General features: G+C 37.2%; 4 protein-coding genes and 1 pseudogene across 18 annotated transcripts; 1 reads left to right on the plus strand and 4 right to left on the minus strand.

Annotated features, from left to right (window-relative positions):
• Window positions 1-40: 40 nt before the first annotated feature.
• On the minus strand, window positions 41-2298 carry LOC104792258 (pentatricopeptide repeat-containing protein At2g35030, mitochondrial pseudogene; annotated as a pseudogene). The gene has a single exon (XR_015559768.1). The product of XR_015559768.1 is annotated as a pentatricopeptide repeat-containing protein At2g35030, mitochondrial pseudogene (transcript).
• On the minus strand, window positions 41-4133 carry LOC104699241 (urease accessory protein D). Of its 3 annotated transcripts, none has more exons than XM_087454456.1 (8): window positions 4008-4133; window positions 3859-3924; window positions 3685-3759; window positions 3542-3586; window positions 3191-3424; window positions 3003-3085; window positions 2748-2922; window positions 41-2666 (listed from the first exon to the last, which is right to left on the minus strand). In XM_087454456.1, the coding sequence occupies exons 1-8, from the start codon at window positions 4104-4106 to the stop codon at window positions 2550-2552; spliced, it is 894 nt and encodes a 297-aa protein (XP_087310582.1). In that variant the 5' UTR covers window positions 4107-4133; the 3' UTR covers window positions 41-2549. The 3 variants fall into 3 exon arrangements, 2 of the variants coding, with proteins under 2 accessions (XP_087310582.1, XP_087310583.1); XR_015559773.1 differs by having other exon boundaries at window positions 2360-2666; window positions 3191-3427; XM_087454457.1 differs by lacking the exon at window positions 3542-3586.
• Window positions 4134-4220: 87 nt separating this feature from the next.
• Window positions 4221-7705, minus strand: LOC104792259 (uncharacterized). The gene is made up of 12 exons (XM_010518371.3): window positions 7257-7705; window positions 7048-7150; window positions 6868-6943; window positions 6645-6741; window positions 6347-6449; window positions 6106-6239; window positions 5851-6028; window positions 5603-5760; window positions 5289-5498; window positions 4870-5217; window positions 4654-4780; window positions 4221-4552 (listed from the first exon to the last, which is right to left on the minus strand). The coding sequence occupies exons 1-12, from the start codon at window positions 7362-7364 to the stop codon at window positions 4401-4403; spliced, it is 1794 nt and encodes a 597-aa protein (XP_010516673.1). The 5' UTR covers window positions 7365-7705; the 3' UTR covers window positions 4221-4400.
• On the plus strand, window positions 7619-14434 carry LOC104792260 (RAF-like serine/threonine-protein kinase 24). Of its 6 annotated transcripts, none has more exons than XM_087454444.1 (10): window positions 7766-8019; window positions 8704-11208; window positions 11440-11718; window positions 11835-11894; window positions 12351-12503; window positions 12834-12994; window positions 13079-13226; window positions 13315-13437; window positions 13599-13686; window positions 13950-14434. In XM_087454444.1, exons 2-10 carry the CDS (start codon window positions 8863-8865, stop codon window positions 14147-14149), a joined length of 3558 nt encoding a protein of 1185 aa, XP_087310570.1. In that variant the 5' UTR covers window positions 7766-8019; window positions 8704-8862; the 3' UTR covers window positions 14150-14434. The 6 variants fall into 6 exon arrangements, with proteins under 6 accessions (XP_010516677.1, XP_010516676.1, XP_087310570.1 ...); XM_087454446.1 differs by lacking the exon at window positions 7766-8019 and adding an exon at window positions 8096-8167; XM_087454445.1 differs by lacking the exon at window positions 7766-8019 and adding an exon at window positions 8162-8479.
• A 65-nt stretch (window positions 14435-14499) lies between these two features.
• On the minus strand, window positions 14500-18516 carry LOC104774290 (potassium transporter 11). 7 transcript variants are annotated; one of them, XM_087454450.1, is made up of 9 exons: window positions 18171-18516; window positions 17509-17759; window positions 17185-17410; window positions 16844-17089; window positions 16689-16739; window positions 16341-16601; window positions 16079-16246; window positions 15224-16001; window positions 14500-15126 (listed from the first exon to the last, which is right to left on the minus strand). In XM_087454450.1, exons 2-9 carry the CDS (start codon window positions 17659-17661, stop codon window positions 14625-14627), a joined length of 2385 nt encoding a protein of 794 aa, XP_087310576.1. In that variant the 5' UTR covers window positions 17662-17759; window positions 18171-18516; the 3' UTR covers window positions 14500-14624. The 7 variants fall into 7 exon arrangements, with proteins under 7 accessions (XP_087310576.1, XP_087310573.1, XP_087310577.1 ...); XM_087454447.1 differs by having other exon boundaries at window positions 16826-17089; window positions 18171-18478; XM_087454451.1 differs by having other exon boundaries at window positions 18095-18418.
• Window positions 18517-27346: the final 8830 nt, after the last annotated feature.

Genomic DNA, 27346 nt, shown 5'->3' on the forward strand with positions numbered 1-27346 from the left:
TACAAAATTTGTGTCGAGTAATCTTTCACCAGGTCTCGAATTTGACAGGAAATGCATTATTAACAAAAATTGACCCACCAAACTTTCTTATATGGTACAAGATCGAAAAACAGACAAAAATTGACAGGAAGAGCAAGGAATTAGTATTCAGTACTAACTGGTATAAATGGTACAAGATCGAAACAGACAAAAATGGTCATCTATAAGTTGCATTTTCAACTACAAACAGAAAATTTCCTGCAAGCTGTGTCATATCATTTCCTTATCGTCTTGACACTTCGGGCAGTTGAATTGTTTAGCCAACACTAAATGGCTTGGATAAATTCGTCAGTTCACCGATCTTAAACCAAGAGCCTGAACACCTCTCCGGTATGCAGAAGGAATTCAAACAACCAAGAACTCATCTTCTCCCGCTTCTGCAGTTACGTTCTTGTTCTTCCTCATTTTGTTGCCAAGATCGGATACTACCGAATCCAAGGCTACAAACTGAGGATGTGACTTATCTCCAACAACAAAAAGATGCGTCTGATTCCCGATCTTAATCCAACTGCAACCCGGCTGTTTCTTCAACCCTTTCTCCTTCATCTTCATTCTCATCTCTGCAGCTTCTTCCCTTTTCCCGCTCGCAGCATATATATTAGACATCAATACATAAGTCCCAGCATCATCCGACCCTGTTTCCATTACCTTCTTCACCACCTCTTTAGCAATATTCACTTCACTGTGATTATTACAAGCGGATAAGAGCGCTCCATAGAACGATCTTGATAGCCTAGCCTCATCACAGTTGATGAAATTTAAAACATCTTTCAGTCTACCAGCACGACCACAGAGATCCACAAGACACGTATAGTGGTCTTCTCGCAGAGGAAGTGACTCGTCTCTCACAAGCTCCTTAAAGAACTCCATTCCTTTCTCTACCAGTCCAGCGTGACTACAAGCAAATAGCAAATTAAGATAGGTAACCTCACTAGGTTTGAACCCGTGTTTCCGCATCTGATCATACATTTCAATTGCTTCCCTCCCATGCCCGTGGAGTGCATAAACCGCAATCATACTGTTCCATGATATCAAATCCCGTTCGCATACCAGTCCATTATCGAACAGTTTCCTAGCAGCAATCAGTTCACCGGATTTCGAGTACATGTTAATAAGCGCTGAAGTCACAACTTCGTTCTTTTGGTGAACCGACTTAGATATCAACTGGTGAATCTGCTGCCCCTCCACAAGCCCAGCCAAGTCACTACAGGCGCTTAAAATGCTCACATAAGTTCCTACGTTAGGCTTAACACAGCCATCCCTTAACATCTTTGAGAATACTTTAAGCGCTTCTTCGTTTTCTCTATTCTCGACATATCCTGTAATCATCGTGGTCCAGGAAATAACATTCTTTTCAGGCATCCGGTCAAATAAAACACATGCCCTGTTAACTTTCCCATACCGTACAAACCCTGTGATCATCGTATTCCATGAAGCAAAGTCCCTCTCCGGTATCACTTGAAAGAGTTGGTCAGCTTCATCTATCCTGTTGTTATGTGTGTAACCCGTGATCATAGCATTCCACGAAATGATATTTCTCTCAGGCATACAATCAAAAAGCCTTCTCGCTTCATCTACCTTACCGTTCTTTGCCAAACCATCGACCACAGCAGTCCATGAAATGACATCCCTTTTAGGCATTCTTTCGAATAGATTCATCGCCTCATCTATCCTACCACGCTGCACCAGCGCTTTAATCATCGTGTTCCAGGAAACAATGTTTCTCTCAGGCATTTCATCGAACAGTTTCAAGGCTTTTTCAATTCTCCCTCCCTGAGCATACCCATCAATCATAGTATTCCAAGAAACAACATTTCTCTCAGGCATTTCATGGAAAAGCATCTCAGCTACAGAAAGCTGCTTAGATCTCAAGTACCCACTAACCATGGCAGTCCAAGTCACCACATTTTTCCTAGAATCAACCCTATCGAACAATTCCCTAGCTTCTCTCATATTCCCTAACTTAATATACCCAGTAATCACATGAGTCCATGTGACCGCATCTGTCTCAGGCAATTCATCGAACAGTTTACGTGCTTCTACAATTCTACCTTCTTTGCAAAGCTCCCTAATCAGCCATTCGAGTCGTGGCACACGCGAATTCGAGGTGTATCCTTCCCTTCTGTGTATATGGCTAGAAGAAGAGCAAATCGAACGAACGAGATTGAATACTTGCACATATCGTTCATGGCCTGATACGGGCAATACCAATAATCTTCTGTAGTAACTTCGCAGGTGCGACAATGCGCGAGATTGCATCAGCTAGAAGATGATCTTATTTACTGTTTGTTTTGGTCGATAGAAGAAAAAAGACGAGTAGTGTTGAAGCGAGTTTTATCACTTTATGTCTGTTGCGTTGTGGACCTTGTGGTCATATGAAATATTTACAAAAATATATATGTGAAAGTTTACAAATTGGGGAATCGAACTCGTGCATTGGAGAAGCAAATTATACTTTTACGTCTGGAGTGGAGTAACAAAAAAAAAAAAAAAAAAAGAAGAGAATAGAGTCAACAAGCATAAGGAGCTTGACCAAGAAGTGGTTGAAGCTCAGCCAATTGTTGCCTCAAGAAATTGTAGACAGACTCTGTAGAATCAGAAGCTATTCGAATCACAACTCCTTTTCCCTACAAAATATTTACACCAACTTTGATTAGCCATTTATGCGGATTTGAATCTCTTCAATTAAAAGTTTGACTGATATTAACCTCATGGCCGAAAGTGCTGCAGGAAGCTATAAACTCTGGCTTCATGACGCGATTACGAGAGCTTGACTCAGAGTTTTGTCTCCTAGAACGTCCTCCATAAGAGATCTGTAGTTGTTCAGACATCATATTCTTCACATTTTCTTGGACTTGCTTTTGGATTTCCTTCAGCTTTGACCTTGATTCATTGTCACACACATTTTAGCAAAGATACAGAGAGTAATGCCAGACTATAAAATGTGCATTACAATCACATACCCGAAGAGTATGACCATTGCTATGGCGTGATAGTCTTGCATCCGTTCGGCTATGCTTTGGATGCTCCTCTTCTCTAACAGTACCTGCAGTGAATAAAACCATTACTAAAGCCAAAGCTTGGTCTAATCTCGCTAACTGTAAGAGGAATTGTCTATAAATCTAAAAGTGGGTAAGAGATTAGTAATTACTGTGTCAAGAAATAGAGGGTAATCATCTTCCAGGTAGACGTTGTTGATGCTCTTGTAAAATTCAAAATCCCATTTTTCACCGTTTGCGTGACGCCCGCTAGTGATCCAATCCACAAGGACAAGATTAGAGTCGGAAACCAATCTAAAGATCTGTTTCTGATAGTACCGGGCAGTGGAGAAGCAAGTCACTGGATCTGGAATCACAACCAAGAGTGACTCACTCCCGATTCTCGCCTACTGTACACAACAAACCCAAAGATCAATCAAGAACACAAGACTTCAAAGAAAAGGGTCCTAATTCTATCTTCTTGTAACACAGCTCACAATGATTAATAGCAAAAGAAACATTACTTCCACTATTTGTTCAGAACACTTTGATCCTATTGCCTTGTATACCTGAATGGAATCACAAGATCCAAGTCAAGAAAAATCAACCAAGTAGGATAAAACTAGTGTTCAATTCAAAGAGAGAAAAATCCCTAATTTGAGTCAACCTTAGTAGAAGACTGGGTTGTAATCACTGCGGTGCATCCATCACCAACGGTGAATTCACATGAAATCGAATCTCCCTACATAATTTGAACAAGAACTTGTTCGATGATTCAAGCATCGATGGACAAAGAGAGAGCGAGACAGAGAAATATAAAGAGGAGGAAGAATGGAGATACAGAGACAATGCCGCCGCCGTAGGTGATGCTGTAAATCCAGACAACGTCAGTTCCGGCAGGAGCAGCCTGAAAGTTCAGTGTCGGAATTTTAAAAATGAAAGATTGAATTTTTCAAACTGTGAAAAGATTCTCCAGAGAGAGAGAGGGACCTTGCTCGGAAGTAAGAACTTGAGAGGATACTTGGAGAAGCAACTCGTAGCTGTAGATCTTCCTCCTACTTTCTCCACCACCACTTTCCCTGTCACCATCTCTCTCTCTATATATCCTTTACAGACGGGAACTTTCTCGTTCTAGTTTGAGTTGAAATGTTGGATATTTATATACACATCTCATCAGTTTCTGGGTGTTGCCAAAAAATATGATTTTTGGGTAAAAATGTCAACTCTATTAAGTAGGAACAACTCTAATCATAATACATAAAGTCGAACGCAATCCAATGTTACAACATTTTTTATTTCCCACTCTTTGTGTTGCCTGGTGGGTTCTCATCTTCAGAATCTCTTGGAAATGTTTATAAGAGCAAATATTTGAGGATTCATCAGTCAATGGCGGAAATGTCTAACGTTGGTGAAGAGCAGAGAGACTCCGTACTTTTTGCAGCAATCAATGGCGTCTTGGTCTCTAATACTGCCTCCAGGTTCTGCTATCACGCCTATTCCTTTCTCACACGCCTCTTCCACCGCATCTTTCCAAGCTGCACAATTCACACAACAAGAAATTTCACAATTCAGATCGGCCAACAGATCTGTTGGTTGATGAGTCATTCATTTCAGACAAAAGAATGGAAAAAAATACCGAAAGGGAAGAATGCGTCACTGGCCAAGGCAGCTCCTTTGGCTTCCTCGCCAGCTTTCTTGAAAGCTAATCTCAGACTCTCTACTCTGTTTGGCTGCCCACTTCCCATCCCCAGCATACAATTGTTCTTGATCCAGAAACCGAAGAATCAGAAACAAAGTATAGAAAGGGAAACAAGAAAAAGGAATCAAAGAGAGAAAAAAAAAAATTCCCAACCTTTGCTATCACAATGGCATTGCTCTTGACATGCTTAACGCAGAGCCAAGCAAATTTGGCATCCGCAAGTTCGCTTTCAGTCGGAGTTTTCTCTGAGACAGACTTGAAACTGATATCTTCTGGAGTTATATCGTCTGAGTCCTGAGCCAACCAGCCACCACCAACCTGTCTGAGCGATAGTTTCCCTTGGTCATTCTTTTTAGCCTCAAGGATCCTCAAAGTTTTCGATTTCCCTTTGAGGACTTCAAGACCTTTAGCAGTATACTTTGGAGCAACCACGATTTCATAAAACATTCTAGTTTCCCCATCTGTTGGGCTCCTGAACTCCCGGAGCTCCCTCGCAAGAACCTAGAGAGAAGATACAGATCACTAAACAATAGAATAATCTATGACACAACAGTAGCTTGATTTCTGATTACCTCGTCAACTTCAACATTGAAAGCTACAATGCCACCAAAGGCACTAACTGGGTCAGCTTCTACAGCTAGCCGGTAAGCCTCAAGAATATCATCACGAGAGGCCACACCACATGGATTTGTATGCTTCACGACTACACATGTAGGGTTTTCAAATTCCGACACACAGTTCCACGCAGCATCAGCATCAAGATAGTTGTTGTATGACATTTCCTGCTCACAGATATAAATAGAAAAGTCAAAACATAATTGGCAGTATAAAACTATGACCAGCTGCTATATACTTTTACAAATATGATGTGTAAAAAGTATATTACCTTTCCATGGTGCTGAATCGCTGTTGCGATACCACCAGCGTTCACTTCAGCAAGGCTCTTATCAACATAAAATGCAGCTTTTTGATGAGGGTTTTCACCGTAACGAAGAGAACTCTTAAGTTCAAGCGGAACTGTAAAGCTGGGAGGGAACTTCTCTTCTGAGAAAAAAAAAACAGGATTAGTAATCAATGTAAGTTGCCAATTTGCATAACTAGTGTAAGGAGAACCACATAAAAACAACCACATACTTCCTTCAGTCTGCTTCCATAGCCATTCTGAAACAGCAGAATCATATGCAGCAACATGCTGAAAGGCCTTCCACGCAAGTTTTCTGCGGAATTGTTGGTCACTTTGTCCTCCTTTGAGATACTCCAAAACAGCTTGATAATCCTCTGAGTCCACAACAATGAGAACGTCTTTGTGGTTCTGTCGAACATAATAGTAGAATAAGTACATTAATAATCATGAAATGAATGTAAAGAAAAAGTCTCATACGGATATACCTTAGCAGCTGCTCTAATCATAGCAGGACCACCAATGTCGATGTTCTCAATCCCATCCTCAAAGCTGATCCCACCTGGAGCAGTAACTTTGTCGTAGAATGGATACAGATTGACAACCACCACATCAAATGTACCTGTCAAGAAATACAAAAAGCAACACGTGAAGTTTAGTATGAAGGAGACATTATTATAGATGACAAAACCTTAGAACATAGAGGGTAAATTAAATGTCAAAACTCACCAATCCCATGCTCATTAAGAGCTTCCATATGATGTTCCACATCTCTTCTAGCGAGAATGCCACCGTGTATGTTTGGGTGCAAAGTTTTGACACGGCCATCTAGCTATAAGAGAAAATAAAAAGGAAAGCCAAGTTTAATATATACTAGACTCAACAAAACAATGGTACAATCATTGCCAAAAGTCACAAAATTTGACACCAGCCTTTTATATTTATCGAAATCTTTAAAGCATTAAAATAGAAGACAAAATCTGAAGCAAGAGCAGCGAGCTTAAGAGAAAAAAAAAAGCAAACTTGCCATTTCTGGAAAGTGAGTAATCTTCTCCACTTTAGTCACAGAGACTCCAGCATTCTCCAACGTAGAAGCAGTTCCTCCGGTAGATACAATAGTGTATCTACGCAAATAACATATGAAAAAAAAAAGAGAATCAATTAAACACATAAATTGAAATGTGAATCGAAAAAGAAAAATTGAAACTTGTATAGTTGTAAGCAAGAGAATTGTGAAGAAGAAGACATACCCCAAGTCTTGCAGACCGTTGCCAAGAGAAGCCAAGTCACTCTTGTCAGATAAAGATATCAAAGCTTGCTTCTTTCCTGATTCATATATGCTCAGATTAATTCAAAACCACACAACAGAATCAAAACCAATCTCTGGAATTTTTGAAAATTGCAGCAAAAGAGAAAAAAAAATTGCAAACCAGAGGAGCCAGAGGAGTGCGGCTGATTCGTCTGAGCAGTTGTCTGAGACTCCGCCATAGCTCGAACCGCAACGAGACTCGGACGCAGCGATGTACAATAGACCTGCTCATTGAAAAATCCCACTTAAACGTTAAAAAAAAAAAGTTAAGCAGAACGTGAAAACAAAGACACGAACCACACACACAAACAGAAGACGAGAGAAACTCACGGGTTGGGCAAAACGAAAAGGCGCGACGGTTTTTCTACGAAAATAGCCGCAGAGAATATCGCCGGAGCGAGCACTCACGGAGGCAGCGGTGGCGGCGGAACTGAGCATAGTAGTTTGGTTTTGTTTCAAAACAGTGTGCGTAAAAGTGTTTTGAGCTCTGTTTTAGGTTTTTTGCAAATTTGCGGCTAATTTTTGGAAATAAAATAAAAATAACAAATAAAAAAAAGGAAAAAAATATTTAAATATTATTGGCGTCAGGTGGAATTATGTATTTATTATTTATGGCCGTGACAGTTAGATTACACCCTGTATTATATATTTCCCCTGGAATATTTTTTTCGCAAACCTTTAATAAAAACTTTTATAGTTAAAATAATTAGTAAGAAATAAAAAGAAAAACTTTAGTGGATAATCAGACTGGCAAAAAAAAAAATATACACAGAGATGACATAAGCTTTTCTACGATTATTATTATATAATAATAAAGTTACATGTGAATAAAATAATGTACGAGATAGTAGTAATAATATAATTTGGTTTATATAACGCATACAGTACTTTGATTTCTCTTTTTTTTTTTTTTTGAGAGAGAGAGAGAGGAGAATATAATTTTTTTTTTGTGGAATGTCCAAAAAAGAAGAAGAAGAAGAAGAAGAAGAGAGATTAAGGAGGAGGGAGGAAGGACTTGTCTTCTTTCTTTCTAGTTTCTTTCTACTCATCGATCGTCAAACCTCACAGTCTCTCTCTCTCTCTCTCTCACTGTGTATGTTCTTCCTTGTGATACCCTTTCTTTTGCTCTACTTCTTCTTTTGCTTACTCAGCAGCCTTCCTTCCTTTAGGTTTATTCTGAATTTTGATCTTCTGTTGTCGAGAATTCTCTGGATCCGATGTGTTTCCCCTTTGAATTTTGGGTATTGATACTTAGATCTTGCTTTTTTTTTTTGGTGTTTCAGTGGTTTTTTTTTTTTTATGCTTGATCGGTTTTTTTTTTTTTGTTTTTTGTTCGTTTGAGGTTTGGAATTGTACGGTAGTGTGACTCTATTTATTTCGTGGACTTGATTTTGATTTTGGTTTTAGTTCTATTGGTTGATCCGTTGATTTTCACTTTTCTTTCTTTTTTTTTTTTTTTTTTGTCGGAGATACAAATGGGGTTTTGCTAATAGTTTGGTGAAGCTGGTCGATTTCAGATTTCCAGCTCGACTCGTGTTACCCAAATTGTAGATGTAGGTTGAGTTCACTCCTTTCAGTTGATCAGTTTAAATATCTGTAGCTAGTTTATTGTAGATTTGCTAGAGTAGGGAGTTTCACTGGTTTGTATACCCAAATTGTTCCTTATATAGTATAGTTTGTTTCCAGTCCTAAGGTTTGATTGTATGTGGTGTTTTTTTGTTCGTTCCTGATTATGTTTTTGATGTTTTAGTAAAATTACTCTTTCTCTAAATTTCAGGCACCTCAATGAGAGTTTGATTTTTTCATGTTAGAAGGTCTTGTTCTGCAGCCAAAAAAAACGTTTGATACTTACGAATGATGCTTATGCTAAGATTTGACTTGGGCTATGATCATGATCTGTCGCCTCCAAGCGTCTCTGAGGGAGTTGATGAACTAGATGGATAGACAACTTGACAAAGAAAACATGGATCAAGCAAAGGGCTATGAAAACGTTCGGTATACTTCCCCTGACCCTAGAGATGAGGGCCTTGGCTCCATGAATCAACGGTTTCCTCACGATTCTTCTACTAATTTTAACACCAATGTACGACCTCCAGATTATGCTATTTCGACCCCTGCTCGGCCAGTGCTAAACTACTCTATACAGACCGGTGAAGAATTTGCTTTTGAGTTTATGAGAGATAGAGTAGTTATGAAACCGCAGTTCATCCCAAATGTGTATGGTGACCCCAGTGGTATGCCTGTTCCTGTTAACTTAACTGCCATGGGAATGGTTCATCCGATGTCAGAGAGTGGCTCTAAAGCCACAGAAGATAAACGTCATGCCTTTGAGCAAGAGAGGAAACCTCCTTCTAGAATTGAAGATAAGACCTATCATGAGCTGGCCCAGTCTGCCCCAGTTACCTCTTCGAGGAATGATACTGGTCAAAGGCGTCCTAGTTTGGTTTCTTCTAGAGCTTCTGATAGCTCTTTGAACCTGGCGAAGTTCTTGTGTAGTTTTGGTGGTAAAATTATACCCCGCCCCAGAGATCAGAAACTTAGATATGTAGGTGGCGAAACGCGTATCATACGTATTAGCAAGACCATTTCTTTCCAAGAACTCATGCATAAAATGAAAGAAATGTTCCCTGAAGCACGTACCGTAAAATATCAGCTGCCAGGCGAGGATCTCGATGCTTTGGTCTCTGTATCTTCTGATGAGGATTTACAAAACATGATGGAGGAATGTATTGTGTTTGGTAATGGAGGATCTGAGAAGCCGAGGATGTTCTTGTTTTCAAGCAGTGATGTAGAGGAGGCTCAGTTCGTTATAGAACATGCAGACGGTGATTCTGAGGTTCAGTATGTTGTCGCTGTCAATGGGATGGATCTAAGCTCTCGAAAAAGTTCCCTTGGAATAAGTGCTCCCGGGAACAATTTGGATGAACTACTGCAAGGGAGTATTGATAGGAAGATCAATCGGGCTACCACAGAACCAGCAGTAGCTTCGGTTGCTCCTTTGCCAGGTAATGAATCTTTATCAGCGAGCCAAGCTTCTCAACTTGTAACAGGTTTGTCTACTGGAAATGAGCCATTTCCACAGCCTTATTTAGGACAGCAATTGCACTTCACTGGACTTGGTAGCCACCAAGTTTACACATCAGCTCACATGGCAAACATTGCCTATATAGATGAGAAGGGGTCTGCTTCTTTGCATGTTCAACCACAGCCACATTATATCCCTTATTCTGTGAATCCTGAAACACCTCTGGCGCCTCACTATCCACAAAAACCTGAGCAAGGAGTTTCGCGTGAGGAGCAGATCTTTCATGTACAAGACCCAGAACCAGAAGCTTCATCAAAAGAGGCTAAGATGAGAAGAGATGATTCATTTCAGAAGGTAAATGATCCTGCTAATGTATCTACTGATGAGAGCAATCTTTCGGCAAAGGAGCCAAAGATGAAGAGAGAATCCTCAACCCCAAGGGTCAGTGAGTATTCTGTTTCTTCTATGCCTGATGATTTGATAGTCCCAGACCACCTCGTAAAGGAAGAAGCTCCAATTGCCACACAAACATCCAGTTCAACACCAGATATAAGTTCTTCAGCTCTTCCAGAAAAAAGTCTTAGAAAATCCCAGGACCATGTTGAGAACAATCTGTCAGCAAAGGAGCCAAAGATGAAGAAAGGACAAACCACAAGGGTCAATGAGTATTCCGTTTCCTCTGTATCTACTGATTCTAAGGTCCCAGATCTCGCCCTCAAGGAAGAAGCTCCTGTTTCCATGAAATCATCCAATTCAACACCAGATCCAAAATCCTTTGTTTATCCAGAAAAAAATCTTAGAACATCCCAGGATTATGTTCCGAAAGCGGGTGCTTTAGCTACAGCAAGTGAAAGCATGACAAATAATCAGGACAATCCATTTTGTCTGCCTGGAGGACTCTCAGCGTCTGGACATGGTACTTCAGATGGTAATTCATCTAATTTGAGCAATGTCGACCAGCCTGTGATTCATCCGAGAGTTTTTCATTCTGAGCGCACTCTCCGAGATCCAGCAGAAACTAACCGTTTGTCTAAATCTGATGATTCCCTTGCTTCTCAATTTGTAATGGCTCACAACACTTCAGATGCATTCCTACCTATCAGCGAATCATCAGAAACTTCTCATGAAGCAAATATGGAGTCCCAGAATGTGCATTCTACCGCACCAGTAAGATCAGCTCCTGAAAGCATCTGGACAGCGGAGGGTAGTATGGCACAGTCTGAAAAGAGAAACTTGGAGCCTAACGCTTCGGAGCATGTAAGTCAGACAAAGACTTCATTAAAGGCTGTTCCACGAGGACACACTGAGAAGGGGGATATAGTTGTTGATATAAATGATAGGTTTCCTCGTGAATTTCTTGCTGATATTTTGAAAGCGGAAGAGTCTTTCCCTGAATTAGAGCCATTGCATGCCGATGGGGCTGGTGTGAGTTTAAATATTCAGAATAATGACCCTAAAACTTGGTCGTACTTTCGAAATTTGGCGCAGGATGAGTTTGAGAGGAAGGATCTATCCCTTATGGATCAGGACCACCCTGGATTTCCCACTTCCCTGACTAATACCAACGGAGTTCCTATTGATTATAGCTACCCACCATTGCAGTCTGAGAAAGTTGCTTCAAGTCAGATAAATTCACAAATCCACTTTGATGGAAATATCCAGCCGGATGTGTCTACCACTACCATAGCAAATTTGAACACAGTAGACACTCATGAAGATTACAGTCAGTCACAGATCAAAGGTGCTGAAAGCATAGATACAACTTTGGTAAGCTTATCGTATTCAACCTAAATATGGAAAATCTAAGAAAGTTTCACTACTAGAAAACACCTGTCTCAACTGATAATTTACTAATTTCTATAAATTTGGATTTGTATATGCAGAATACTGGAGTTCCTCTCATTGACTTTATGGTTGCGGATAGTGGCATGAGGTCTCTGCAGGTAATGCATTTTTCAGCGTATGGCTTAACATGTTTACAAGCTGTTGCTTTTGCACCTCTCTATTTAATCAGATACTATGTAATGTTTGAACAACCACCATTAGTGAAGTGAACAGCATCACAACAAAGAGCCTGTTTGATTGTTCTGATTTACTTTAATAGATGGCTTTCGTACAACGAAGTATTACTCTTTAGCATTACAGACCCTAAGTACCAGAAGGACTTTTATATTCTGTCAACCAAGTTATGACTTTCTAATGCAACCTTTAAGCTGTCTTTTCTGTTTATGGTATTGCCTGCTCTTGTTTAAAGGAATTTTGTAGAATAGGCATCATGTAGCCCCATTGGCAGGTGAAATCATTGAAAGTTTATAAATCTTGTTGTAATCTTGCTCCTGGGTTTCTCACTGATGGAGAAAAAATGAAACGATTGTTATCCATTTTGTTTTCTGTTTCAGGTCATTAAAAATGACGACTTAGAAGAACTGAAGGAATTAGGTTCTGGTACCTTTGGAACTGTTTATCATGGAAAGTGGAGGGGTACAGATGTTGCGATCAAGCGAATAAAAAGGAGCTGTTTTATTGGTCGTTCATCTGAACAAGAGAGATTGGTGAGCTTTCTTTCGTAATAAGTTGAGCGTTCTTTGGATTTATATAAGTACATTGATCACTGAGTGGTTTAAAGTAATTGTATTCATTAGGGTAACTAGAGTACTGCTAGAAGACACTACCACTATCTCAACTCAAAACCGAGCTTTTCATTGTCCATTTTTCTTTGCCTGAAGCGGTTTTTAGATGCTTGTTATGAGCAAGAAGTTGGCATTCCCTATAGAATCGTATTTGATTTTTCCATCCGTAAAGAAACACGATTCTTACTTTCACAAAAGTTGCATTAGTTTAATTGGTTTTCAGTTTCACCAACTACTGATTGAAATTTTCAGACCTCCGAGTTCTGGCATGAAGCTGAAATTCTTTCAAAGCTTCACCATCCAAATGTTATGGCATTTTACGGCGTAGTGAAAGATGGACCAGGAGGAACTTTAGCTACAGTGACAGAGTACATGGTCAATGGATCGCTTAGGCATGTTTTGCTCAGCAACAGGTAATTGTTTATTACAGCATGTCGTAATCCTTGCTTCATCAAGATATATCTAGTTTTATATCAATTCAAATTTGGCGAATACAGGCACCTTGATAGACGTAAGCGACTGATCATTGCAATGGATGCAGCTTTTGGAATGGAATATTTGCACTCAAAGAGCATAGTGCATTTCGATTTGAAGTGTGATAACTTGCTTGTCAACTTAAAAGATCCTGCCCGTCCCATATGCAAGGTGACTCTCCAGGACAGTTTGAGAACAGAATGTTGCAACATTTTCATTTTGTTTTGTTTAAGTAACAAAGATATGATGCTTTTTGCAGGTCGGTGATTTTGGTCTGTCAAAGATAAAGAGAAACACTTTGGTCACTGGCGGCGTAAGGGGAACCCTCCCTTGGATGGCTCCGGAGCTACTTAGTGGCAGCAGCAGCAAAGTTTCTGAAAAGGTAAGAGTCCATAACATCCTTGTGCAAATGAATGAATTCCAAAGCTCTCAAATTAGTTGTTGGTAGATGAAAAACAGAGATAATCGGTTTTTGTATTTATTTAGTTTCCATGCCCTAATCCTGCAAGTAATGTTTCGCCATGGATACTTCATGTCACACAGGTTGATGTGTTCTCTTTTGGAATTGTCTTGTGGGAAATTCTTACCGGTGAGGAACCCTACGCCAATATGCATTATGGGGCAATAATCGGTAAGTTACTCTCTCTTTTCTCATTCGCTCTCAGATCCCTTTCGTACCAACAAGGTTGTGTACAAGTAGGTTTGTCTGTCTTGGCAATGGTTTTAAAATTTAAAACTGTCCCCGGTTCTGAATCTATGGGCATACTTTCTAGAGCTGAGTCGGTGGGCTAACCCGCCTTAACATTCCTATTTGCATTAATGAATATCAAGCTTAACTGTTTCGGTAGTCTGAATCTCTTGCTCATTTGTTACTTGTGTGAATAAAAACCGTAGGAGGCATAGTGAACAATACATTGAGACCAACCGTGCCAAACTATTGTGACCCGGAGTGGAGAATGCTGATGGAGCAGTGTTGGGCTCCTGACCCATTTGTTCGACCTGCCTTCCCGGAAATAGCCAGACGTCTCCGCACCATGTCCTCCTCTGCGGTCCACACAAAACCACACGCCGTCAACCACCAAATCCACAAGTAATCTGTCAATTTTATTGTTGCTGGTACGTAATTCGTAAAAAAAAATGGTTTGTGTATAAAATATCCTTTGCTGCTTCTTTCGGATTTGTGTGCTGCTACAGTTTCAAGGTGAGAAACGATTGTGTTGATTTGTACAAGAAACCCTAAAAGCACATATTGTATAGCCATTTTTATTATTATTGAGTGTAAGTAAATTGGTTTTGGTACAAAGGCTTTGGACTTGGACTCTTTTTCTGTACTCGGAGTCTTTTTTCTTTCAATAATAAAAAGATCAATTTTATATGTATATGATTTTGTTATAATAGTTTAACTTGATTTATATAGTTCTTTTAAGTAGATATGCATAATGAGTTGGCATCTAAATATTTCTGCTCATGCACCAAAATTTTGGTATAAACTATACAACATCAGAGACATATTAACATACAAGCAGAGTATTTAAAACACATGCATATACATAAATACTGTTTATATCATTATACATAGAAAATCTGACCAACATTCAAAAGACTTTCCTGAGGAACATTGTAGATAGCACTATGTTCTCTACAAATCTTCCTTAAAAACGCATACACGTAGTCAATGGCTATCTTCTTGTAGAATCTCGCTTCTCTCCTGGCTCGAACTACCGTGTTCCCCATAATGTGCACCACTCCTGCATCACGGCACCTATTTATGAACTCCAGCTCGTCTACTCCACCGCTCATCTGGCTCGACGCTGTCACAGTGTGGCTCACCCGTTTCACTGGCGTTATCGACTCTATCGAGTCAAATGTATCAAACGTTGCCAGATTCTCGTTCTCGTTTCCGTTCCCAAGTGTTTCTTTATGCTGTTGCTGGCTTCCGCAGATGCTGTACTCATCGGAATCCGAACAGCCTCCTTCCATCATTGATTCAAGGCGGACGTACAAGAAGAGGCTCTCAAAGAGTCGTTTCTCAAAGTCATCATCTTTCTTGTGCAAATCTCTGTATCCGTACCTGTTAACACAATGGACGACGAAATCTATAATAGCTAATACAAGAGTGTTCAGTACACCCTAGTAATCACCGCGTAAACACTGTTTGAGATGTTTACCTTGCAACACAACGGAACATGTGGAAGTTTTTTGGACCAATCCTTTTAACGAGGAACCGCTCTTCCTCGGGGACGGTGTAAACAGGGAGGTTCTTGACGCATACGAACACCACAACTGAATGAATGGCCGGTAGATTTGTAATGAAATGAGAGAAAATGTGAGGGACTCCACTAGCTAGCTCCGTGTAAACGAGACCAACCCCGGGAACCCGAACAAGTCCAAGGCTAGGACCAAGTCCAACGATCCAAGCCATTGAGACTTTACTGTGCATTTCAAACTCATATCTCTTCAAAGTCCCGTAGTGCCATACCGACATGATGAGGAGAAAAGCTGCAGCTATCACAAGCGGAACCCAACCACCTTGGTCAATCTTGAAAAGCATGGCCGAGAAGTAAGTGCATTCCACGACAAGTGAGAGGATAGTGAATATGAGAACTAGAACCCAATGGCAACGCCACACGAGGATCATGATAAGCGTCATAAGAAGTGTTGTCACGAGCATGACAATCACAACTGCGGTCCCGTAAGCGTTTCCTATCTGACTCTGGTTCTTGAATCCAGCAGTGACAGCAATGCAAAGGATCATTAGGATCCAGTTGATGTCAGGAACGTAAATCTGACCGAGGAACTTGCGAGAAGTATGCACCACTTTCACTCTTGGAAAACACCCGTGGGCTAGAGCTTGCTTGACTAAGGAAAACGTCGCTGATATCGTTGCTTGGCTCGCCACAATAGCTGCAGCCGTTGCAATAATGAACATTGGCCAATATACACTTCCTGCAAAGAACATATAATTTTACTTAAAATGACCTTAAACGTTTTCTCTACAGAATTGAAAGAATCGAAGAAGAAACCTGGAATGGAACGGTAAAACGCATCAGCCACATGATCAGGATGCCTCCTAATGTAGGCAGCTTGTCCACTATAAGCCAAAAGAAGGCAAGGAAACACGATTACAGTAAAAGCTATTTGCACAGCTGAGACCGGAAAATGCGATAGATCAGCGAAGAGTGCTTCGATTCCTGCCATTTTCATGGACATTGGCAAGAAAAAGAACAATCAAGATCAAGAAAATATGAATAGATTTCTAAGAGCAGATTTTAGTTTTCTTTTTACCTGTTATACTAAGCATAATGCCTCCAAGAGAGGTCCAGCGATCCCGACCTCCTCTTTTAAAATATCGGTATATATAAACAGGGGAGAAAGCTTTCAAGACGCTAGTGTCGTGTTTCCAGATATTGTAGATACCGATACTTGCAATAGAGAGGAACCAGAGGAAAACAATAGGCGCAAAAAGCCAACCAACACGGTCTGTTCCATAATGCTGTACACTAAACAAGCTGACTAGTATCACAACAGCAACAAAAACAACCACACCTGTAAAAATAATAAACCACATAGTTATGATTACTATAGATGTCATATGTTTCAAGATGAAGCTGAACAGCTGCAAAGTGCTAATACCATTGCTTATGTGAGGAAGGTTTACTCTTAGCCCACCAGCAGCTGAGAGAACTGCAAAAAGATTAAAATTTATAAAAAGGGTTAAGGTTTCACATTTGTAGAAAACATGTAGATGTAAAGGTAAAAGGAAAACAAACCATGGAGAGGTTGCATACCCGAAATGGCGGGAGTAAGGATTCCGTCGCCGATGACCATACAGGTACCAACAAGAACTAAAACAAGAAGAGCGGTTTTTCTAGATGTATGCTTTTCTAACCACCTTTTGGTTTTGGCAGCAAAGGAATGCTCATGAAACGTAGTGCGGCTGTAAGTAGTAAGCTCTTCATCAGTACGGTGTTGGTTCTGAATTGTTTTCACTTTGGCATGTCTACAGAGTAATGAATACAGAGCAAACGTCCCACCTACACAAAAAAAAAAAAAAAAAAAAAACAATCAAGTCAACAATAAAACCAAAAAAGGAGAAGCTTGTGAACTGGTTAATAAAATAGATACATACCTTGACCATTATCATTAGCTTTACAAACAACGAAAACGTATTTGAGAAGAGGGATGAGTGTGAGGGAGTAAATGATGAGAGATAGAGCTCCAATGATATCTTCAGGATCTTTGATCCCATGAGGAAATGTATTGTAGAAAACATAGAGAGGAGAAGTCCCTAAATCTCCATATACAACACCGAGGCTCTGAAACGATAGCTGCAGGAGCAGAATAGCCGAGAATTTCTGCAAATATAATGTTAGAAAGTGTGATAAATCAATGGATCCAAAACTCATCAGAAACAAGAAACTGAGATGAATCTGTAATAAAAAAAAAACACTACCTTTTCTCTGTACATGTTTCTAAGACGACCAGCTTCTTCATCCATAGATTGATCAAGCTTCTGGTCCAAATCCCACATGCTACCTCTCTCATCACTCTCTTCTTCATCAATCTCAACACCACCCATCGATGCTGCTTCTACTCTTGCCGTCATTTTTATACTACTCTTCTGATTCTAACACATCAAAAAAACCTCCTCCTTTCAAAGTTCAGGTCTCTTTGATACATCCAAAACCTGAATTTGCTTCGAGTCTTCAAGAAAAAAAAAAAAAAGGAAATTTAACAAACGAAAACAGATTTTTTCAAGAAGAAAAAGAAAAGTTACCAAAAGAGGAATGTCGTAAGAGCTGATTATACCAAAAATATATAGAAAACAGTAAAAAAAATGAGAAAAAGAGATGGAATAGTAGCAAAGATCCTGTTTATTAACAACCAGCCAAAGATAATCTGGAAAATGTAACAATCAAACCCCAAAAAATATCAAAAAAAAAAAAAAAAAAAAAGAATATCCCTCTCAAATAAAAAAAACTTGTCTACAGTAATAATAAACCCATCACAAAATTATTAACTAAAGAGAATTCCAAAACCTTAGTGGGTCCTTTTTGATTCAGAACCATCGAATAATCTATGAAACATTATTCAAAGATGAATTGTTGAAGTTACCAGAAAAAAAAAAAAAGAGTTCTGTTTTTGTCTGAGGATTGAGAAAGAAAGGACGAAAATTAAACGCAGGAGAGAGCTGCGTTTTTGTCTTTTCTCTCTATCTCTCCGTAACGTAACTGATGAGAGTTGTTGTTAAAAAAAAGAGAAGAAGAAGGCAACTTCTCTGTTCTAAGAGAGAAACAGAGAGAGAGAGAGAGAAGGAGAAGTACATATATGATTCTGAAGTTTCTTCTGACAGAGATGAACGTGGAGAGTTTTTTAATCTGTCAAATTTTTAAGTCCATTCATGTTTTTTTTTTTTTATGTTTTGTAATTATCGAAGAAGGGTTTTTAATATATAGTTTTCAGATTGATTATACAATCCTTTATTCCTTTACACACACAAAGAGAAAGTACTCTACTGAGATAAAAAAAATAATAATAATAACTTCCAAAAGGGAACAAAATATTTGGTATTAAGTATTTTAATATCAAACAGTTTTTGGGATTTTGTTATGAAAACTCATCATAGTATGAATGTATATATGATCATTTTTAATTTAGTACTATTTCTCACTGGATCAATTGTGGGAAGCAGCACCATCACCAGATGTAATTTTGATGCATAAGGCTACTACCCACCTAAAAGAAGTATTGATTTGTGTTGGATGAATGATAAGAATAGATGATATAAAAACACTTGTTTACAAGATGTGCAACGTTACCTAAACCAAATTCCTAGTAAATGGATGAATTTTTTTAAAAATGTTTATCTTTCTATTAAAAACTAGGTTTAAATATATGTACAAGAAAATTTAAATGTTAAAATATTTTAACTATTAGCAATTTAACTTAACTAACTACTACTACCAATTTTTAATTTAATAGCTATTTTTTTTTTACCATATTCTCTTCAGTCGACGAAAAATTTAAAACCACCTTAACAAAAGGTCTAACAGAATCTCAAATCAACAATATTCTCAAAAATGACCTAATATTTATATTAGTGGTTCTTGCTAGTGCTTTTACTATATCATTATCATCATTTGAATTCAAGTACACATTGATGTATGTTGTTGACAAAAGAAAAATCAAGTAATAATGTTAAAATAAGTAAAGTATGTAACGTAATGTAACGGTCAGCGAAACTCATCAAAGGAAAAAGATAAAGAGGTGATTTTGTCAAACGTGATTCTTGTTTAGTCTGTCAGAGAAGAAAGGCTTTTTTATAGTGTAACAAATCAAATAATTAAGGTACTAAATTGTTGGGGGGAAAAAATTTAAGGTATTAAAATCTTGGATCCATTCCCTCTTTCTTTTTTTTTTTTTTTTTTTTTTTATATTTTCTATAGTTTATATCCACATCTCGATCTAAATACCCAACAGGTTTACAGTTTTTCTTTGTAATCTGTGTCATCAAATTTTTAATGCTCTTAACGAATTGCTGGCTGATAGTGCATCATGTAATATAATAGCACTTTTGAAAATCTAGAATGACTGAAATAGTTTATGTTTTTCTTAACTAATTAGACCAACCATAACTAGTCTATATATTCACAATGATTTTGAAATTTTGAATATATAGACAAAAGAAAAATTAGCTAGTGTTTGACAAAAAAAAAAAAAAAAAAAAAGAGAAGGTGATTTGTACTTCACCTAAGATTAGCTAGTGTTTCACTGTTTTTACTTTTTATTAATGGAGTTCTTGTGTCTTGATTTTTTTATTTAAACAATATTTTTTGCAAAAGTTTGTTTCGGTAGATATTTATGGTCTTTCACTTGCTTTGACCTTAGGAGTGTGTTTACTTATAAAAGACACTGACCGGGTAAACAAAAGTAATTTGTCCATTTTGGGTAACCCTGTCTCCAGGTGATCACGTACTTACCCTTTTCGACAACAATAATTAATTTACAAAGTCCTTCCAATTTTTTTTATTGAACCCTAACCTTAAAATATTGACACTTGCTGTAGAAAATAATATTCAGAAATTAAGATTCACAACAAGATCAATTGGATCCAAGATAATGGTTAGTAATGAATACAATTCTCTCTCGACAAAATTTTATATATATTATGAAAATTTATCATCGAGAAAATTGTTATATATATATTATCATTCCATGAAAGAAACCGTCACATCTTTTAAGCGAAGAGAATCAAAATGAAACGTTGTATATCCTGTGTAGGGTATGTAATACATATATTCTTTTCGATATCATTTATTTATCGATTAGGTCAACGACTCACGAAGAGAGAGCTTTCAATTATTTCTATTCACGTACAATTAGCAAAACAATTAGAAAAAAAAAATTCTATAGGACCATGCGTAACGCTGAACCAAGTTTCTTGCAAATAGTCTATTTATTTTGGTTGTACATATATGCACATGAGACTTTGTTTTTGTAATAAACATCACATGCATGGCTTTCGTTAAAGTCTTTGTAGTTCCAAAATTGTGTATAGAGATTGAAAGCAGTAATATCAATTAACATTAATATGAATATATTTTGAACTAGATCTATATAGTACAGGATCGATGCAGTAAAAACAAAAAAATATTTATATACTGTATAAATTACCTCACACTATATTCCACGACGTCATTATGTTGCATGCATCTCGTTTACACACCTGAATTCCGAAAGAATGTAATGGCGTGGCGTGTTGATAATTCATTAATAAGTTACCACGAAAAAAAAAACCAAATTAACTACGTGCAATTTTTAATCTGATGTAGATGATAAAAAAAAATATATATATTTCATTATAATTGAATGTCATATACCAAAATTACCAAACAATTGAACATTTTGCGTTCATATATTCATTTATGATCATACATATATGTAATATGTATATATATATGTATGTGGTTACAAATTGGTTTTTTCTTTCCTCTTAATGCAGCTATATAATTTATAATGCGATAGCTAGGTGCGCACCCACGTGGTTGTATGCTAAATATACATAATAAGACAGCTGGTACGGATAACTAATGATGTATATGTGGTCCTCGTCCAACACACTACCGTTCCAAGTTTTTCTTTTCCAAAATTATAAGAAACTCGCATATCGCTAAAAATTCAAAATTTGTAGACTAATGTTAATATGTAAGTTAAAGTGCTTACCAAAAAAATCAGAGAATAGAGATGCACATGCACGAATACTAAAGAGTCAAGATGTAAATATGTTAGTTTAGATACTTAAATGTAAGTACATGATATCTAGTATAGCTTTTCTTATCTACATATAGATATGTACCCAATCATTAGTAATAGTATAAAATTTATTTTCTTTACGGTTTTAGTGCTAAAAACAGTTATTCAATTGTTGTATATGTATATTGTTTCTTACCAAAAAAAAAAAATATGCATATTGTTTTTTTTTTTTTTTTCTTTTCCGGCCATCGATCAATCCAACTATATAGGTTATTGTTAACTATTCATTGCCAATAAACACATATGTCTTAACCGAGAGGACTATTAATCAAGATGATCTCATCCGACGAATGTAAAATATATCCGGTAAATCAACGTCGCTAGCTAACATGATAAATGTGGGTTTTTCAAGCTCATGCTCTTTTTGTGGTTTTGAACTATAGCCGACAACAATTTTGATGGATCCACTTAATCTCTGCCACCAACATTAACAACCACGAACAGATTAATATCGGTTATAAATCATGGGTTCGTCTATTAGAAACGGCAAGATAAATAAGCTCCTCCATGGGGACTATATATAACTCTAAACTACAAACTATTTTGTCAAAATGAGTTCTTCTTTGTCCGATCGTAGTTTGTAACAACGTTTTCGTGATTGTGATTGAGAGATGCATGGGGAGAATGAATGTGAGAGATATCGATGCAGAGTATTAATTTGATTCAGCTTGGAGACCAAAAAGAAAAGAAAAAAAAACAAAGACTAATTATAATGTTTAACATGGGATATTGCTAGCTATAGCTAGATTAGGCTTTTCCTTTTGCCTAAAAATGTGACCAAGACCAACCATACTTTGAAGAAGTTTTCGAATTTTCAGAAATAAGTTTCTTTCCAACATTTGTCTAAATTATCTTTGGTCCATGCATGATTGCAAAAAGAATAATATCCTTATTAAAATTAAGAGACAAATAATAATCGATATATTAACTTATTTGTTCAGAAGACAAAAAAAAAAAAAAATTAAAAGAAGGTATATGTACAAAAATCATTTATTCATGTCGTGTATTTATTCGTACGTGTTTTCGTTTTCGCAGCTACAATTATAGTTTTGTCAACATATGTGATGAATGTGTGTGATGCGATTATGAAAAATCACATCGGATTTTAATAACACGTAGCACAATCTTATTGGTGATGGATGACCCACGTGCCTGCAACAATGTCGCCGGGCATATCTAGATTTGAATCGAACCCAACATTCATACGCATAAAATATACGTGTGTGCCGCAGTGCCGGGTAGTTTTTAGGCCCACAAAAATTATTCTTTTAGTTTTCGATTAAACATTTGTTAATTTCACATTAAATTATTTTTTGCATAATTTTTTATTGAATCAAAAATATTTTTGTAATATTTATGCATCTTTTTTTTTTTTTTTTGGGGCAACAATATTTATGCATCTTTATTTTCTTAAAACTTATCCTTTTGGATCAAGCTACTTTTTCCTATGGATGTGTAGTCTTATTTTAGGAGACTTGTCAATTTTCAAAATAAAAATAGTTCGAACATATCTCTCTTTTCTTCTTCTCTTTAAAAAAAAAAGAAAGAAAAAGTAAGTCTAGAAAATATATCGTAATTAACATTGGCTACCAGCTGAAACCAAATAGAACTTGATTTTTTGCGTCGGTTAGATAAGATTGGGTTTTGGAGTTTCTGGTTTTATATGCAAGCTTATCTTATACTATTATTAACAACAAAATATGTTGGAAAAGAAATAAATAAATAAAAAAAACTATAGTTGTAAATATTGCACCAAAAAAAGGAGTAATTAATGGGATACTTGTAAACGTAGTTTATATCATAAATTCGATCTCGTCGTCTTTATATTCCTTGTGAAGCAAGAAGCCTTTTGTTTCGTTAGTTTCTTCAAGCATCCGTTATCAAATAAAAAAGTGATTACGATCTCCTTCCATGCACTAGAATCATGGCAATGCAGCAGACGATTAGCATCGGAAGAACCCGAGGAGGTCTGAGTTATCGCTCACTTTCTTGCGGGAAGTACAAATCTCTCAACCATGTCGACACATTAGGAACAAGTAAGGTTCTAGAGGCGATCAACGTACCTTCGACACAAGCGGAGGCATTAACAGGCACCATCACCGGTGGCTTGGAGTCGGTGATGGAGAAGGTGAAAGCCGAACTCTTCTTTTCCAAACATTCATCAATTAGTACTACCTATTCTCACTATTACAGGATGGATACGTAGAGAGATGCATGCTTTCTTGTATATCTCTTGTATGCATTGTGAACTTATCTTAGAAACTGTTAAGGTATCTTGTGATGATGAAACGTATCTCAGAAATATATTTTGTGTTGTGAACTTATGGTTTGTTAACAGATCTCCATGGTGTGATGTACTCTTTAGTTTTCTCACTAGGAATTAATGCTAGAAGATATGCTCTTTCCAACCTAGTTAAGTGTCCTTCATTGTCTTTTTGTGCAGGAGTATCAATCACAATCAGCTCGTGTTGCAGAAGAGGTTCGAAAACTGCAAGCCGATATTGATAAGATGCGAGCCGATCGGAGGTATTTGACTCGCTGTTTAATTTTTGTTAATTTGTCCCATTTAAACTAATTAGACCTTTGATTTTGAAACAGGTGTGATCATGATATAAACATACACAACAAAATTGAGCAGGTATAGGTTTTGTTAATATTGTTTTTGTTTTTGCACTTGTTTATTTGAATATTGGCGAGTTAAAGACTAGAAAGTTGCTAGTGTTTTCATGACATTATCAAATTAATACCCGAACGATAGAAAATATTCCACTATTCATTCAGCTTACACTTGTGACTTTAGGTTAGTAAAATCGGAAATCAGAAGAACTAATTATATGTTTTGGGTGTTTCAGGGTTTTAATGAGTTGAAAGCTGAGTGGAAAGCAACAAAATATGAAGTCGTGAAGGTTGCTATATATACATTGGCTTCTGTGGCAGTAGCTGGGTCGGGAATGTTTTGCTTGATGTCATAGTAGACACGATCTTGGATCTTTGGAAAGAATTGAAAATTTTCTCAGGGACGAAAATCCAACGACTCATAACTTATCCGGCCGCAACTAGATTAATGACTCGTGGACTTTTTTGGTTTTGTGCTTTTTTTATTGACATTGGTTTAATTATGCTTTTGAAAAGTGATATTTTTCACTTGCATTGTTAATAATAACTCATTAACTCCAAATTGTACTTCCGGTCATCACCTTAGCTAGTCCAATTGCATTAGCATGCAATAGGAAGTCAGCAGCATGAATGCAATAGTACGTAATATTGTGAAAGGAGTTGGGTCTCGTTCCCATCAAAGTCTTATCTTCTGATATAAGCTTTTAAACTCAAATTAAACAACAGACGCCTACTAATTTTGCTAATTTTGAACGCCCTGTAGCTAAGTAAAAAAGGGGACCATGCATCTGAGCTAATCTTATAGGAGGCCAACAATTTGTTTTAAACCCTTTAGTAGCAGCAACTAACAAAGACCGGTTTAAAAGATCCCTTCCAAATAAATCTCTTTGCTTCTAATTTGTAACTATGTTCATCCATCACCTATGTGCCACTTACTATGACAAAGTAAGCTTGATTTACTAGCGTAATCGAACCCTACTGGTTTACTTCATTCTTTCCAGGAACATCATGATCTCTTAATGGCGATGTCACCAGTTGTAGAATTGTCTCTGGAGGTCATATGGTTTCTTTCAGTGTCTGAATAAAAACTGGACCCATTTGCTTAACAATGATGAGATTGTGTTTGAGCGGTTTTCCAAGGTTCTGAATCAATATGGGATCGCATCATCTGTGTTTCTTTATGCTATTCAAGAAAGATCGAAACTTATTCTGGTGAGGCATATGGAAGGCAACAATTGCAGATTCTTTTGAGATGCAAGCTCAAGAATTTTATCAGGCAAAAGTCTATGAAAAAGCTCAAGAAACAGCATGAAAAATATGATTTCTAAAGTTACTACCTCCACAGTGTTTTGACCACATTTGCTGTTAAGAACAGCCTGTTATTGTTGCTGGAGTTCGAGTGAACCCAACACAAGCACATTGCAGCAATAATTACACAGAAGTTTCCCTTGTAGAGTTAGTGACCTCAGTAACAACCTCTCCTCTGCTCTGACTACACTTTTTAAAAGAACTTTATACTTGTTAACTACCATACAACAAGCCAGGTATTCATACAATACAAGTGGGTGCAAGTCTTGCAGTTGCTTGCGCATGCTCTGTTTTCAATTTTTCTTGCAAGTCACTAAACGTAATTGCTAATTGCTTTAATGTAAACAAACAGGGGTTAATGCAATCCTTATTTCACTAGCTAGATCATTTCTTCCCAAAAAGTATCTCCTCCCACTTGATTCTCTGGTCGTTTAGCTTCACCTTACGCGCCATCTTGTTCCTTGCTTTCGCCTGTTCGACTTCCTCGGTCCTGCCCTCTGCTTCAATCTGAACATCTTTTAAAATCTTCAAACCAGAGCAAAAACCACCAAAGGCAATGTTGTACGCTACCAACATGGACCAGATACGTTTCCCTAGCTTTGCTTTACCCATCTCTGCAGAGAAAACAAATAAATAGATTCAGCAACTATAAACTACAGTATAAACCCAAATATCGTCAAAAAAGAAGAAGATGAAGAAACTTTACCCACGAATTGATTGATTGATTCACAAGGAAGAGTCAAGAAAACGACGGACTTTGTTATCTGAGAAAACTGCAGAGAAAACAACCAAATCTATCAACCAATGATTAGAATAAACTAAGAGAAAGCATAAGGCCAAGAGAAAGAACAAGAAGTGTTTACCCACGAGAAGCAGGGAAGAGTCAAAAGAAACTGACATTGTTAGATTTTCCGGGAAAATAGAATAGAACTGAAGAGGAAACAAAAAGAAAACGAAATCAATTGAGAAAAGATTCGAACTAGTCTAAACTCGAAGATCGTCAAAAGAAAAGAAGAAACGTTATACATTAAATGCTTGAATCACAAGAAAGAGTTAAGAGCACACGGACTTTGTAATCAGATAAATTTTCCGGGAAAGAGGAGCTGTAGAGAAGGAAAAGAAGAAAACATAATGCCACGAGAAAGAAGCAGAAGCGTTACCTACAAAATCCTTGCTGCACAAGAAAGTGTTCCTTCAAGCTCAACTTCTTTACTCTCAAACGTCGTGCTTTGATTCCTTATGTGTGTTCTCGCTTGCCTCTTCAATTCCTCACAACTTTAGAAAGATCATTGTTCTTTGCAGAGAAGAGTGAATTCGCAATAACAACTGAGCAAGAAAGAATTGGGAGAATCACGGAATGACGGAAACAACCCAATTAAGACAGAATGTCACAAAAACTTAAAAAAGAGAGATAACAAACTCACAAAGGCTCTGTTTGATTCCGTTAGTTAAACGTCGTTGTTTAGAGCTCACAATTTTGGATAGACATTTTCTGATTTTCATCATCCCGAACCGAACCGAACCAAACCAGATTTTTTTTTTTTCCTTTTTTTCAATTCGAATTGTTCAAATTGACGAAGAAATTTATCAAAGTACTATATAGTAATGACTTTATCTTGTTGAATAATTTTAATTGAATGCGACTATATTTACAAACCCAAAATTGAATAATGACCAATGGTAGAAATGAGATTCCAATCCAAACGTTTGTGTAAAGAATTAATATTAAGATTTAAGACGTACCACCATTTGTTTAATAGTATATTACTTATAGTTACATGTTGAAACTTGAAATAAATAGTCTGTATTCTTTTTTCTTTTCGTTTTTTTTTTATAAAGTAGATCGGATTAATTGGGACCTCATTTTACCATTGGTTATTGATTCAGTTCGGTTTTAAATATAGACACCTATGAATTATGATATACGAGTGAGAGATTGATTTATTTATCAGGTAGAATTCGTAAAATTGTTGAATTATTATGAAAGCAAAAAATATGCTTATAGTGTTATTATTTTTAGCAACCGAGAAAAGGTTAACCCAAGACCAAAAAAG

This window comes from Camelina sativa, chromosome 6 (assembly GCF_030686135.1).
Source record: "Camelina sativa cultivar CO46 ecotype springtype chromosome 6, ASM3068613v1".
In the NCBI taxonomy this organism is placed as follows: Eukaryota; Viridiplantae; Streptophyta; class Magnoliopsida; order Brassicales; family Brassicaceae; genus Camelina; species Camelina sativa.